Source organism: Petromyzon marinus, chromosome 46 (assembly GCF_048934315.1).
Source record: "Petromyzon marinus isolate PM22_M1 ecotype Great Lakes invasive population chromosome 46, UKy_Petmar_22M1.pri1.0, whole genome shotgun sequence".
Taxonomy (NCBI): domain Eukaryota; kingdom Metazoa; phylum Chordata; class Hyperoartia; order Petromyzontiformes; family Petromyzontidae; genus Petromyzon; species Petromyzon marinus.
In genome coordinates, this window is record NC_133712.1 from 11,109,270 (window position 1) to 11,122,317 (window position 13,048).

The 13,048-nt window shown below is 45.1% G+C and overlaps 1 protein-coding gene across 11 annotated transcripts in view; it reads left to right on the plus strand.

Annotated features, from left to right (window-relative positions):
• Positions 1-13,048, plus strand: part of LOC116952379 (membrane-associated guanylate kinase, WW and PDZ domain-containing protein 1-like) — a 317,826-nt gene that overhangs the window by 221,691 nt on the left and 83,087 nt on the right. For 9 of the 11 annotated variants that reach the window (XM_032971679.2, XM_032971671.2, XM_032971677.2 and 6 more), the window contains 2 exons: positions 2,899-2,985; positions 10,137-10,319. In XM_032971679.2, the coding sequence (XP_032827570.2) occupies positions 2,899-2,985; positions 10,137-10,319 (270 nt within the window). The remainder of the gene's footprint in view (positions 1-2,898; positions 2,986-10,136; positions 10,320-13,048) is intronic. The other 2 variants (XM_032971681.2, XM_032971680.2) reach the window with 1 other exon arrangement.

Sequence of the window (13,048 nt, forward strand, 5' to 3'; positions counted from 1 at the left end):
ATGACCGCAGGAATTCATATTCTTTGGATCTTTCGGTAAAGTCACGTAGATAGGTTCAAATAAAATAACAAAAAACTACGACGTTTCGATCACAACACAAGCGGTCGTCATCCTAGCCACCGTGATGATGATGAGAGAGAGAGACACGCAAACTCCAAATATACAGCAGCAGGTGTCAGGGTCGGGATCGAACCCACGACCTCCTGCATACCAGGCGAAGGAGTTAACATATCGCCACCACGGCGCCTATGCAACACCAGCCTGTTAAAGCACGTCTAATTGGTTTCAAGCTGGGTGCATATTAACTTGTCGCGAGGGCCATTGCTCACAGACAAATGTGCAGGCTCTGGTGTGAGGGACGGGGGTTGGGGAATGGGAGAGAGAGAGATGGAGGGAGCCCTTCCCCTCTTCACCACACGCCAAAGCCACACGCGCACAAGAGATTGACGGGTGACAGACGGCAGCAAATTTCACCGGGCAGAAATCATATTATTGAGGCTTTTTTATCAAAGCGGACAATAGGCCAGAAAGGTCCCTAAATTGTGCGCCCTTGCTACGATACGCTGAGCGGTGTCGTTGACACTTGGACCGGAGTGTATTCGGCGTGCATGAATGTACGTGTAGCGCATTTATCGGAGATAATATTCGACGTGTACGCGCGCGCTTTTTGTTGTGTGCGGTGGACCATATCATAAATCGTTGAAAAAAAGCTCCGGGCATATATTAACCTTTGTGAGTCGTAAAGAAATATGTTTGAACAATCATGCTGTTGCCCGACAATAATATCGGATTGCGATTCGGTAATACAATTGTCCAGAGATGCACACTTGCTTGCACCATTATTTCATAATTTAACCTACCAGTTGCCCTTCAGGATATATTGATACATATGCAATCTTCCATTAAAGCATTTATTTGTTTGGCACTTTCCTTTAAATTTCTGTCTTGAATATTTTTTTGTAATATATATAATATTCTCCCCCTAGAAAAAAACAAATCTCTTTATAGTTACCATTGTTAAATATAATAATCTTTAGGTGATCATTATTAAATTACTTTCTAAAATATAATTATCCACATCAGGTTACACAGAGCATTATAATATGTACAATCACATACACACACACGTATTCCTCGTATACATTTGGACAGATAAAATCTCTCTATCTGCTTTGATACACTGCAAACCAACTGCTTTGTGCAAACAGTGACTCATTTGCAATGTTGTGTTCATGATGTCACATGCTACTTTGCCACTTAATTTTCCTACTTGAGAAAGCAATTTATTTGAGCAAATTTCGTTTCGTATACAGTTTAGTTCAGCAAATAAAGAAACGGGCATTCATGTTTCACAGCAATATTTTGAAATGACAAACATTATTAAAAAAACAACTCATTAAACTTACAGAATCCATGCACTGTTCAACGGAGAGGTTGCAATGTTTTTAAAACATGGAATTAAACATGAACGTCATTCGTTTTTACGTTGTTATTTTTTTTATTTTCATCCATTCTTAATCTATCGCACGCAACGTAAATTCGCAACGGGCGACTTACAATGGTTCGAACGAACCCGTTAAGGTTGGAGAGTACTGGCACATGCATGGCCTCATTAAAGTGCGTTCACAGTGTACATTTTGCGTGAAAGTGATCACTTTGGGCCTAAGTTTCTATAGCAGTAGCAGCAGCAGGAGGTTGATTTTTTTTGTTCAAATGGCAACATGACCAAGCGTTGCATTAACGGTGCCATAAGCAGTTGCGTTGAGGTGAAGGGCAGGTGGTGGTGTAATGAGATTTCCACGAAAGCTTCCAACTGTTTCCCCCCACCACCTCCTCCCCACCACCACCACCAACCACCTCTCAGTCACAAAGCAATGTGAGGCTCACTAATTGGACCGACTATCCCAGCTTGTCAACGTGTCGACAGCATGCCTTGTTAATTATGCTCCGTCCAATGTTACACTTCCAATTAAGTTTAAAAACAATATCACACACACACACACCAATGTTGTTTTTAATTATATATACTGATAATTACAAAATAAACTTACCAATAAAAACACATTCCTACGGAGGGAGCTGGTAGGAACGTTGGGTTGCTCGGTCAATGGCCAGGGTCAACGGCGGAGTGATGTATTCCGTAAATATGCCCGACTGTGAGGACGGGCACAAGCCGGCGTGAGTAGGTTAAACGTTGAGTTTTATAAGGGCACCACGGGGTGACCAGCCCTTCCCCACCCAGCCCCACCCCTCCCACCCCCTACCCAGCCCCACCCTCCCCACCCAGCCCCACCCAGCCCCACCCAGCCCCTCCCCACCCTCCCCTCTCCACCCAGTCCCACCCCTCCCATTTGTTGGATGCACGACGGACGGACGGACACAATCATCCCCTGTGGGCTGGTGTAGCCAGGAGGTTCCTACCAGTATAACACTTAACTTTTGCAAACGCTGTTGATGTGGCACCAGGTGCAGTGCCATTGAATAGCACCAGGGCACAGACAAGAGAGTGCTTTTATTCGGCGCATCTTTCAGGTTGGTTGCTGAGCCACATACGGACGTAGCTCCATAACACTTTTTTTTTGGGGGTTAGATCGCGTAAATGTAAATGTGTCGCTAAACCCGCCACCACCCGACGCAGCCAATTAGCGAGGTTTGTCATGTTAACAGAACATGCCAATTCGTTACGAGCACAGCAACACCGGTGTATTGGAGAGTGAATCCACAAAATGTACAAGCTTGAGTACGACGTTTTCGCCGGGTCGAAGCTCGCACGTTGTTTTTGTAAATGTTCATCTGGAATTCACGCTATATAATACTGCATAGCAGGTGTCGAGGTGTGTGTGTTATGACGTTCCGTAAGAAGCACTTTAAACCTCTGCGTCCATTCTTGTAACGCAGAGTGCCAAGCGGAGGGATATTTGTTGCACAATTCTTTTCCGTGCGGGGGTGCTCACCAGCAAGCGGAGTCCAAGCCAAGGCCCTCGGGTCAGTGGATTTTCCTTTCTGCTCCTCACCTCACCGTGAATGATTGAATGCGATTTTGCTCCGCGAGATCTCTTGCACACATTTAGCCAGACACCCCCCCCCCCGCCCCCCGCCCCGCACATGAGCACGGTTGGCTACGTACGGTGCGAAAAAACGTTCGACATACATAGTTGCACGTATGTTACATGTATGTATGTTGGGCACCACGGTGGCGAGATGTTAACTACCTCGCCTGATATGTAGGAGGTCTTGGGTTTGATCTCGACCGTTGCAACGGCTGTATATTTGGAGTGCGCGTGTTCTCCCCGTGGTCGCGTGGATTTTTCTCGGGGTCCTCCGTTTTTTTTTTCCCTTCACAGTTAGAATCAACGTGCGTTCATGGCGTTTGCCCACTGTAAATGTCCACACTAATGATCAGCTCACTTTTGTTGAGCGATCCTTTGTAGCCTGGTCACTTCTGCAAAAAGAGGCGTATAGCTCAGTGCGGGCCTTACCTTGTGAAATGAAAATTTTTTACGTGATTTTTAGTTTTACAGACGGCGACAGATGACGTTGCCCTGCTCGTGGCTTCACAAGCCAGTTGGCACCGTGGCACAGGCACGAGCAGCACGGGTGAACTAGGCGTTTGCGCGGCCTTCGAGTGCACGGCGTGCGATTAAATCAGGGCGTAATGTCGGGCCCAACGTTGAGCCAACTGCCGACGTGTTTGGCCCAACGTCGCAGCGTTCACCGAGGCGTTGCACTTGCGTTTGGCACGTTGTTTCACACCGGAGGTGTGACTTGCTTCTCAGACGAGATCCGAGGCAACGCGTGTGAAGGGCATCCGTGACCAACTGTGCATTCTCGCGTGCAGCGGAACCTTGGATTGCGAGTAGCTTGGTCTGCGAGTGTTTTGCAAGACGAGCAAACAAAATGTCAAATAAATGTTAATTTGATAAACGAGCGAGGGTCTTGCAATGCGAGTAGTGTACGTGTACACGCTTTGTCTGCCGAGCGTCACGTGATCAGAACTGATATACTACGAGTGCTTTGATATACGAGTGCTTTGGATTACAAACACGTTTCCAGAACGAATTATGCCCGCAATCCAAGGTTTTACTGTATCTCTCCACGGCTGCTGTCGTTCGTTCTTACAAGTGCAGGCATTTCGTGAAGAGGGTCCAGTTGGCCGAAATGCTGAGACCTTCCTCTCCACCCGGACAGAATTGCTATCATCTTGGAATTAAGCCATCCATTTGATGCGCACGTTCGGTCCTACCATAGATGCTGGAGCTTCACGTGTGAATTGTGGCTGCATTTTTTTGTTTTTTTATGAACGGTTCAGTGAGACCTGAAAGCAAGCACAACTTGTGGATACATTTACTTAAAAATTGGTGTGTTTCAAATGGTATCTTATTCACGTGCTGATAGGTCAATTAATTCATTGTTAATATGCACACATGGACAACTGAACATTGAGATGTAAATCCCCAGCAAGATTAGCTTTGTAGGCTGTTGAGGCAAGTTCTATGGATTTCAAAAAAAATAATAGCAAAGCCGTCAATAGCACCGTGTGTGACCTTAAAATGAAAAATATATAATCGGCGATAATTCAGGCAATAGCTCTTGCTAATAGCACATAATAGATGGATAAGAATGATTGTTAGCAATCATCGCTGCCATGTGCTTTTGATGCACCTCCACTTCAGTAATGCATAAAAAAACAATGGCTTTATATAACTAACCATTCAGACTAAATGCCCCGTTGATCAGACATCGGGTCGTGCGTAATAACCTTCAACTAATGCATTCTGGGCACAGGTTAAACACAATTTTGTCTCAAACCGTAATAAGCAGGTTTGAGCGGCTGCGTCGCGCTTGTCAGTTCCGGGTTTCTCTTGACATTCTCTTTCCACACACTCTGGGAATGCAAGTTTACGAGTAAATGTGGGCAGAAAATTGGACGCATATTTAAAATTTGTTCTGTGCCGACAAACTCTTTTTCAGACATCTGTTTCCCAGCAGAAATTGTGTGGCTGGGTGGCAAATTGCTTCAGGCACACACACGACTCGCAATCGGAAGGTTGCGAGTTCACATTCACCGTCGAGGGTTAACGGAGTTTGTCATTCCATTGGGGGTTAATACAATAGGTACCAACTGTGGTGGCAAGTCAGTATTGGTCATCCTATAGATTGAGTGTTGCCGATTGAGATGAGCAGGGAGGCACCCTCTGATGAGGTCCGTTCACTCTGGAGCAGACTTTTGTTTCCAAAAATAATATTCTCCATCCATCACGAGATGAAGGTGTCCCAAGCACCATGTCGGTCATGGGGTTTGTTGACCATACTTCAGCGCACTGGTCTCAGAAGGTTGGATGACCGGGGGATATTTGTTGCCCGTATTCTAAATAAAGATTTGCAAACACACACAGCGCATCCGAAGTGGGGAGCGGTGGTGTAGTGGTTAGCGTACGATGCTATGAACCCGCCGACCCGAGTTCGATTACCGCTCACGGCCAACACCAGTGACGAATATCTGAACCGGTCCTGGGCTTCCCCGAGGTCTACTCAGCCTCAAATGAGAACCTGGTGCGATGTATAAACATCGCCACTGGGGAGACAAAGGCAGTCGCGCGTGGTGCTGGCCACCCACTCCCTCCGTGTGCCGTGCCGACCTTCATAGGTGCTCGCTAACAGCACTTGGCCCAACAGCCTGCTCTGGCTATAGGGGGGATCTTTGTCTTTGCAGAGTATGTGTCGAATATTTGCGTGAATTTTGCGCATCTTAATTAATAGCCAAGTCATATTCGGCAAATTCAGATTATGTCTTGCATTGTCCTGCATAATATCTAAAGTTAGATTATCCCCACGATCAAAGATTTATGCACCCTGGTATTACGTTACTCTCATGGTGCTTGCGGCAGGCCGTTGGTACCATCTGCTCCGATTTTGCGTCGATGTGCGGTGCGGCACTACATTTCTGTTTGCCCGGTGATTTGGCGATTGCTGCCAGCGCTAAACCTCGCCAGCAACATGCTCGCGTACAAGCTTGGAGGGCGAGATGAGTCTTCCATTCTGGTACACTCTATGAGCAGCTGTCACTTGTTTCAGTTGGATTTTACTTCCCACCACCCCACACACACACCCTCCACACCCTCCACACCCCCACCCCCCCCCCCATATTATCTGGCCAGCAATTTTTGGGCTGTTCCCTACTTACGATAAACACAATTTTTTTATGGTGATACGGCTGCAATGGTTGCGGTGCACGTGCCAAAAAAAAACAAAACTCAACGCATTTGTCAACATCGCTGCGGTCTTAAACAGGAAAAGTTCATGACGGGCGACGTTTCGGGCGATGGCCCTTCTTTATAGCGTACATAGAGAGGCCGCAGAGGGAGAGTGGAATTCCACCTACGATAGCTTCTTTTTACCATTTGGACACAATTTAAGATCTGTTTTAGATCAAATCCTCCGGCTAATTGTGCAACCTGTCGTCGTGCCAACAAGAGCCACATCATCCCATGCGCCACGTTGCCCGGCTTTAAGAACCGGTGCCACATTAGGGATGTCACTTCTGCATTTAGGATGAAACTGAAACGATAGGAACAACAATAAATTTGGATCCTATTACATTTCGTATATATCTGGCCCGATATTGGATTTTTTCACGTAAATTTGAAATTCAGGAGCTTATCCACAATGCATTTATAGATATATTCACAGTAACCAGTGTGTGTGTCTTTGCTGAATTTCTATTGGAGTTAAGTATCGCACATCAAAAACCATACAAGAATATCATGAGATCCGGTATTTGTGTAAACCTTTAAATACAAACGGCCATCAGCTTAGATTACAAGAACAAAAGTAAAAAAAATGGAGCTCTAAAATTTGTCTAGTCTAAAATAATAAAAAAATTATGTTTTACGATTGTCTAGTAGTAAGCAGATTCAGGTAAAAGTGTACCAAATTTCACCTCTACATGGCTTTTTAGAACATTATAATTTACATCAGTCACTCAGACACTCTCAAACGGCTGTACTCTAAATGTCAGATATGACAGATCTCCTTAATTTAACCAAGCAAAAAGCCAATTGAAATACTGTGTACACATCAGTGGAAGTTAAATCTTCGCCTGGAATGAGCATTGCCTATATCAGCTTGTCCAACCATCATAACCTGCTGCAGCCATATGAAATATTTTTTTTTGCATTTCGGTTCTTAACCAATAAAAGTTGAAAAGCAATCCTGCATGCTCAAATCACCCCTTTCAGAAAGTGTATTCTGTAATAAATGCCTGTCACAGAATATGCTTGAGGTCGTGGGTTCGATCGCGAGCCTGGCGCATGTATATTTAAAGTTTGCATGTCTCTCTCCCCCGTGGACGAGTGGATTTTTCTTCTGGTCCTGCGTGCTTTCCCTCCGCATTTAGAAACACGTGGTCAGAGTATTTGGCTGCTATACATTTCCACGTGACGATAAGCCACTTCGTTGTGCTATCATTTGTGGCCAGGTCACTTCTGAAAACGAGCTATATAGCTCAGTGGGCTTTACCTGATGAAGTAAATGAAAAAAATGTTTTATTCAGTTTAACAGCACTCATGTCATTGTTCTTAAGAAACACGACGTTTAATACTGAGTTTCTATACTGGCGCAGACATTGAATTTCCTAACTATTCTAATTTTATGCTCAGAGCTTCGCTTTCAACATTGTTCACCAATGCAAAATGGCGTTTATCATCACAAGGATGCATTGCCGTTAGAGGTGTGCATTGACGTAAACATCATCGTCATTAGCTGATAAAGACTGCCATTGTCAAATATTCCACAGCGAATGCTTTCTCCATATATGTTCACCTATTTATATCTCCAATCAGATCTCGGGGAAATCACTTCAAACATCACCATGCATAGCCTTATCGCCATGCGTATCTTCTTGGCTGACTTGTGTGTTTATATGGCGTTACATTATATCGGCGGTTTATGTTTTATATTCGTGAAGGCCTTGGTTTGTGATCATTTGGATGACTGCATGAGTTTGCTCTGAACCAAAGCAATGCTTCTTCATACTCTACAAAATCCAGGGATAATGGTATTCGATATTCTGTTCAGGCTATGGGGTAAAGTAGTTAGAAAAGGTAAATTAGTTTTGAGTGTTCAAGGACCTTCTTGAGGAGCCTTTCAAAACCATCACTTTGCCCTATATTGCGGGGATCACAAAAATTATCTCCAAAATCTTGAATAAACACAAGATCCAGGTCCGATTCAATACATTACATAAAATCCATGATCTAGTTCTGTCTGTAAAAGATGTGATTCCGGACATACAGTACTCTGGCGTCTACAAACTAAGTTGCCTCTGTGGTAGTAGTTACATTAGAGAAACCAAACGACATGTCTCGGACCGCATTCGTGAACACAAAGCAGACCTAAAACACGGTAAGACCAACACCTCGGCCGTGGCAGATCACTGTTATAATTCAGTAGGCTCACATGACATTGACTTCTCCAAGACAGAGGTTCTTTGCAAGCCATCTGGCTACCATGAGAGATTCGTTCATGAGGCTATCCACATATACATATACAAACACAGAGACAATTTCAACCGAGAAGATGGATTCTGGCTTAGCAATCATTGGAAGGACTTGATAAACCATTTCGGGTCTTAATTGATTGTTCACGCTTACGGTGGCTTTCAGACCGCGTCGATTATTTTCGTCTCCCCCCTCCTCTTTTCCGAACATAGATGGACTCATATTCTTGGTTCTTTCAGTAAAAATATATTTTTATTATTTTATTGTTTCCCTTCTATGTGACTTTACCGAAAGAACCAAGAATATGAATCCCTGCAGTCACGAAAGCTTTAAATCAAAAATAGATGGACTCGTCCATCTGAATAACTGCCAAATCGCTCTCTGTGGTGCTTACGATATAAAAAAAACGCCACTTTTTTCAAATTTTCTTGCTGTGGTTTTCACACCTGATGATGATTGCTTGTGTTGCAGTCGAAACGTCGTGAGAATTTTATTGTTTTATATGTTTATTATTTTATTGCTTCCCTTCTACGTGACTTTACCGAAATAACCAAGAATATGAATCCCTGCAGTCACGAAAGCTTTAAATCAAAATTTAGTTTTGAGTGGTGTATTTTTCTATATAGCCTCAAAGTGCACTTAGCCTGGCACAAGTGCCATGGTGATATAATTGCAACTTAGTGGCAGATTGTAGCTGCAGATGTTGTGTGTTACTATTATCATTCACAGTACATACGGGAACATGCTGACATTCATCATCATCATCATACCTCGTGTTGTGCTATAGTAAGCCAATAAATCATTACTGCATATGAGCATAAAATTAATTCTAAAACTATAGATTATATTAAATACAATAAATTCGCGTACATAGCTATTATAGCCGTGACATACACCGCTAATTGCAGCTTTTCCATCTCTCCGATGCATCTTCGGCTTGCACCGCATGTTCGGCACGATGTCTGACGTTTCATTCCACTTGCCCCCCACGTAATAGGTAGAGCTATTACGTGGGGGGGGGGGGGGGGGTGTAGTGGCACAGTGGTTTGCACACTCACCACGAACCCGGCTAACTCATGTGGATTATCAGCCACGGCTGACATCAGCGGCGAGGGGAGTAATATCTCAACTGGTCCTGGGCCCCCATTATCACCAATATTGCAACTGACCATTGTGGTGAAGTACAGTTGATCAGGCCCCGTGTGTTGCTGGGAGGTTCTTCAGGTAGGTGCCGTGGTGGCGAGATGCTAACTACCTCACCTGGTATGCAGGAGGTCGTGGGTTCGATCCCAATCCTGACGGCTGTATATTTAGAGTTTGCGGTGTCTCTCTCCTCGTGGTCGCGTGGAATTTCTCCGAGTCCTCCGGTTGTTCCCTCCGCATTTTAGAATCAACGTCACGCGCTTAGACTATTTGCCTGCTATAAATTGTCCACGCGACGACGAGCCACTTCCTGACAACTATCATTTGCGATAATTCACACGAAGTTGCTCAAGAGGTAGAAGCAGCGAAACGTCGGACGTCGTGCCAACAAGCGCGCGCGAGAGCCCCTCGAGCCGCCGCCGCCGCCGCGGCGGCGGCGGCGGCGGCCTTCGTTGTCTAAGCGGGGAGAGGGCCTTGCGTCCGCCCGTCGCGCAGGGAAGGCGTTTTTCACGCGGAACCCGGCCGAGCTGCAGGGCACCTTCGTGTCGACGTCGCTGCTCAAGAGCGGCCGCGGCTTCGGCTTCACGATCATCGGCGGGGACGAGCCCGACGAGTTCCTGCAGGTCAAGAGCCTCGTGCCGGACGGACCAGCGGCCGTCGACAGCAAGATCGAGACCGGTATGATGAGTTGACTTGTTTTTGTAACTTTTTGTTGTTGTTGTTGTTGTTGTTTGTGGCTTTTTGTTTTTTTTGGTGCCAAGTTCCTCATTTGTTTTCTTTACTTTTGATGTTACTTGGTAATAGGGTTTTTCATTTGCTTGGCACGTGTGTGTGTGTGTCTTGGGTTTCTTTTGCGCCGGGCATAGCCAACCACGGTATATGGGATTTAGTCCTCATATATAATTACTGTAAAGCGTTTTGGGATGCTGTTGGCATGAATGACGCTACTATATACATTTAAATTATTATTACTACTACTAGGCGCATGTAGATTATTTTGCATGGAAGATTTTGTTAGATGCACTCCCCCCCTCCACCACCACGACATTTTTTCCCTTTACTCTTGTTCCTCTTCCCTTGCCTTCCTTCCCCTATCTCATATTTATAAAAAAAAACCTACGCTCCCGCTGCTCGCAGTCCCTGAGTGGGGCAGCGAGCCCCAACCTCATCCCCTTACCCGAACCCAGGAGCACCGAGTTCGGACTTTGATCATCCGTGGAATTTCTGTATCAACCCCCCTCTCAACCTTCCCTTATTGCGGTCCGTGCCCTTGCCAGGCTCTTGTCAAAAAAATTGAAACTGGTACGGAGCTGCGGCTTTGTTTGTGCGCGCGGAAGAGACGGGGGATGGTGGCAGCCAAGCCGGATCGCGCGTCCTTGCGTGTGCCCCCCCCCCCCATATCCCCCCCCCCCCCCACTACCACCCGCCCTCCCTCTAATGGTGAAGGCAATCTTGTAGTTGATCCAGTAATGGATCGTGAGCCAGTGAAGTGATTTTCGCTTTCCCCACACCTCAACTAGTCTTAATATTGTTGTTGTTGTTATTATTATTTTGGAAGTAACAGCGATGTTTGGTGGCACCAATGACAGTGGCCTTGATGACCTCGTAACCTTGGCTTCTAATCGCACGTTGTTATTATCTGCGCAGTGGATTGTATTTTTCCTTTTTTGGCCGATAGAGAGGACATTTAATCTGTCTGTCCCGCGTCCCTTTGTCCATCCGCCTTCCCAAATTTAACAAAAAATCTTAACAAAGCCAATAAAATAGCTCGCATGCTTGAATACGGATCCTAATAGCGACCCTAATAGGGATCCTAAAGAGTGATATCAAGACCTTTATCGAGCTCCTAAAGAAAAATTTAGGAAATAAAAATTACTTTTAGAATGATATTACAATGGACTAATTATTGTTTATTTTCATAGGCCGTCTGATAAGATTATACATAATTCAAAATTACACAATATTGACGGACAAAATATGGCCACGAGCGTTCAGATAAATACATTTATTAATGAAGCTCCCGTCGTCGGCGATGCATGCATTTGGCATCGTCGATCAATTATTTAGTGGCTTCTTATTAAATGTCGAGGGCGGCTCACACTGGTGAAAAAAACGATTGGATGGCCGTGAGCACTTTTTTTTTCCAGCTGTTTACCTCTAACCTTTGACCTCGCAGCTTAACAAAAGGAAATCTAAATAAATCACACCGATAAATTAAATTTGAAGACGCCAAAAAGGCTACAGTAGCTACTGAGAGACGAGCATGGGGCCATGAGCCTCTGGTGGAAATTGCTAATTATTTTTTGGTGGTGGCCAGCCTCTTCAAAGGACAGCCAATGTTGCCTTTACACATAATTGATACTACATTTATCAACCCAAAAATGGATGATGTTGCTGAGCCAGCCAGCGATGGGTCATGGTTCGCAGTCCAGCCGCCGCTGTAATAACCTGTAATAATGCAACGGGTGCCCGGGTGGCGAGATGTTAACTCCCTCGCCTGGTATGCATGACTTTGTAGGTTCAATTCCGACCCTGATGCCTGTATATTTGGAGTTTGCGTGTTGTCTCTCGCTGTGGTTGCGTGGATTTTTTTCCGGGTCGTTCGGTTTTTTCCCTCCACGTTTAGGATCAACGTGCACTTAAGAGTGTTCGGCTGCTATAAATTTCACGTGTCGAGCTGTCATTTGTGACCGGGGCCGCTTCTGAAAAAAGAGCTGTATAGCTCAGTGGGCCTTACCTGGTGAAATAAAAAAATATATTTCAGTTTTTTTTAGTAATAATATTAAGCTATTGAGCGCCGTCTGTTTCACAGTGGATGTCAAAGATCCCCTGATGTCGTTCGCAAGAGCAGGCCATCGTGTGCCGGCGTCACGGTTCCAAATTTAGCAAATTGTAAAAGCTAAGTGCAAATTACTCCATTGCGATTCTACGAAGCAGCAATCGCCCACCCCCTACTGGCAGTCCGATAGCTCAGGTCGGTCTCGCGATCCTGGCCTCTTGAGTTCTCGCCTAGGTTAAACAACATAAACGGAAACTTTCAACTCACATTCTTCAAGTTGTGAGTCAGGGAGTTTAACACGTGTGCTTTTGCGACCAATATTATTAATAATAAAGGTTGTTGGAACGGGTGGTGGAGGGTTACGACACATTTATACTTACGCGATCTAACTCAAAAACCCCCATTGTAAAAGTACAGGGACTCCTCTACTTACGGACGAGTCAGGTTCGTAAGTCCAACTTTACTCATGTCAATTCCAAACATGTTGTATGGCATATCCACTAAACACGGGGAATGGCTTAAAAGTTGTGTAATATCCTGTAGATATAGATGCCACTGGTTTTTCACGTTCTGCAGATGTAGATGCCACTGGTTCTTCACGCTCTGTAGATATAGATGCCACTGGTTC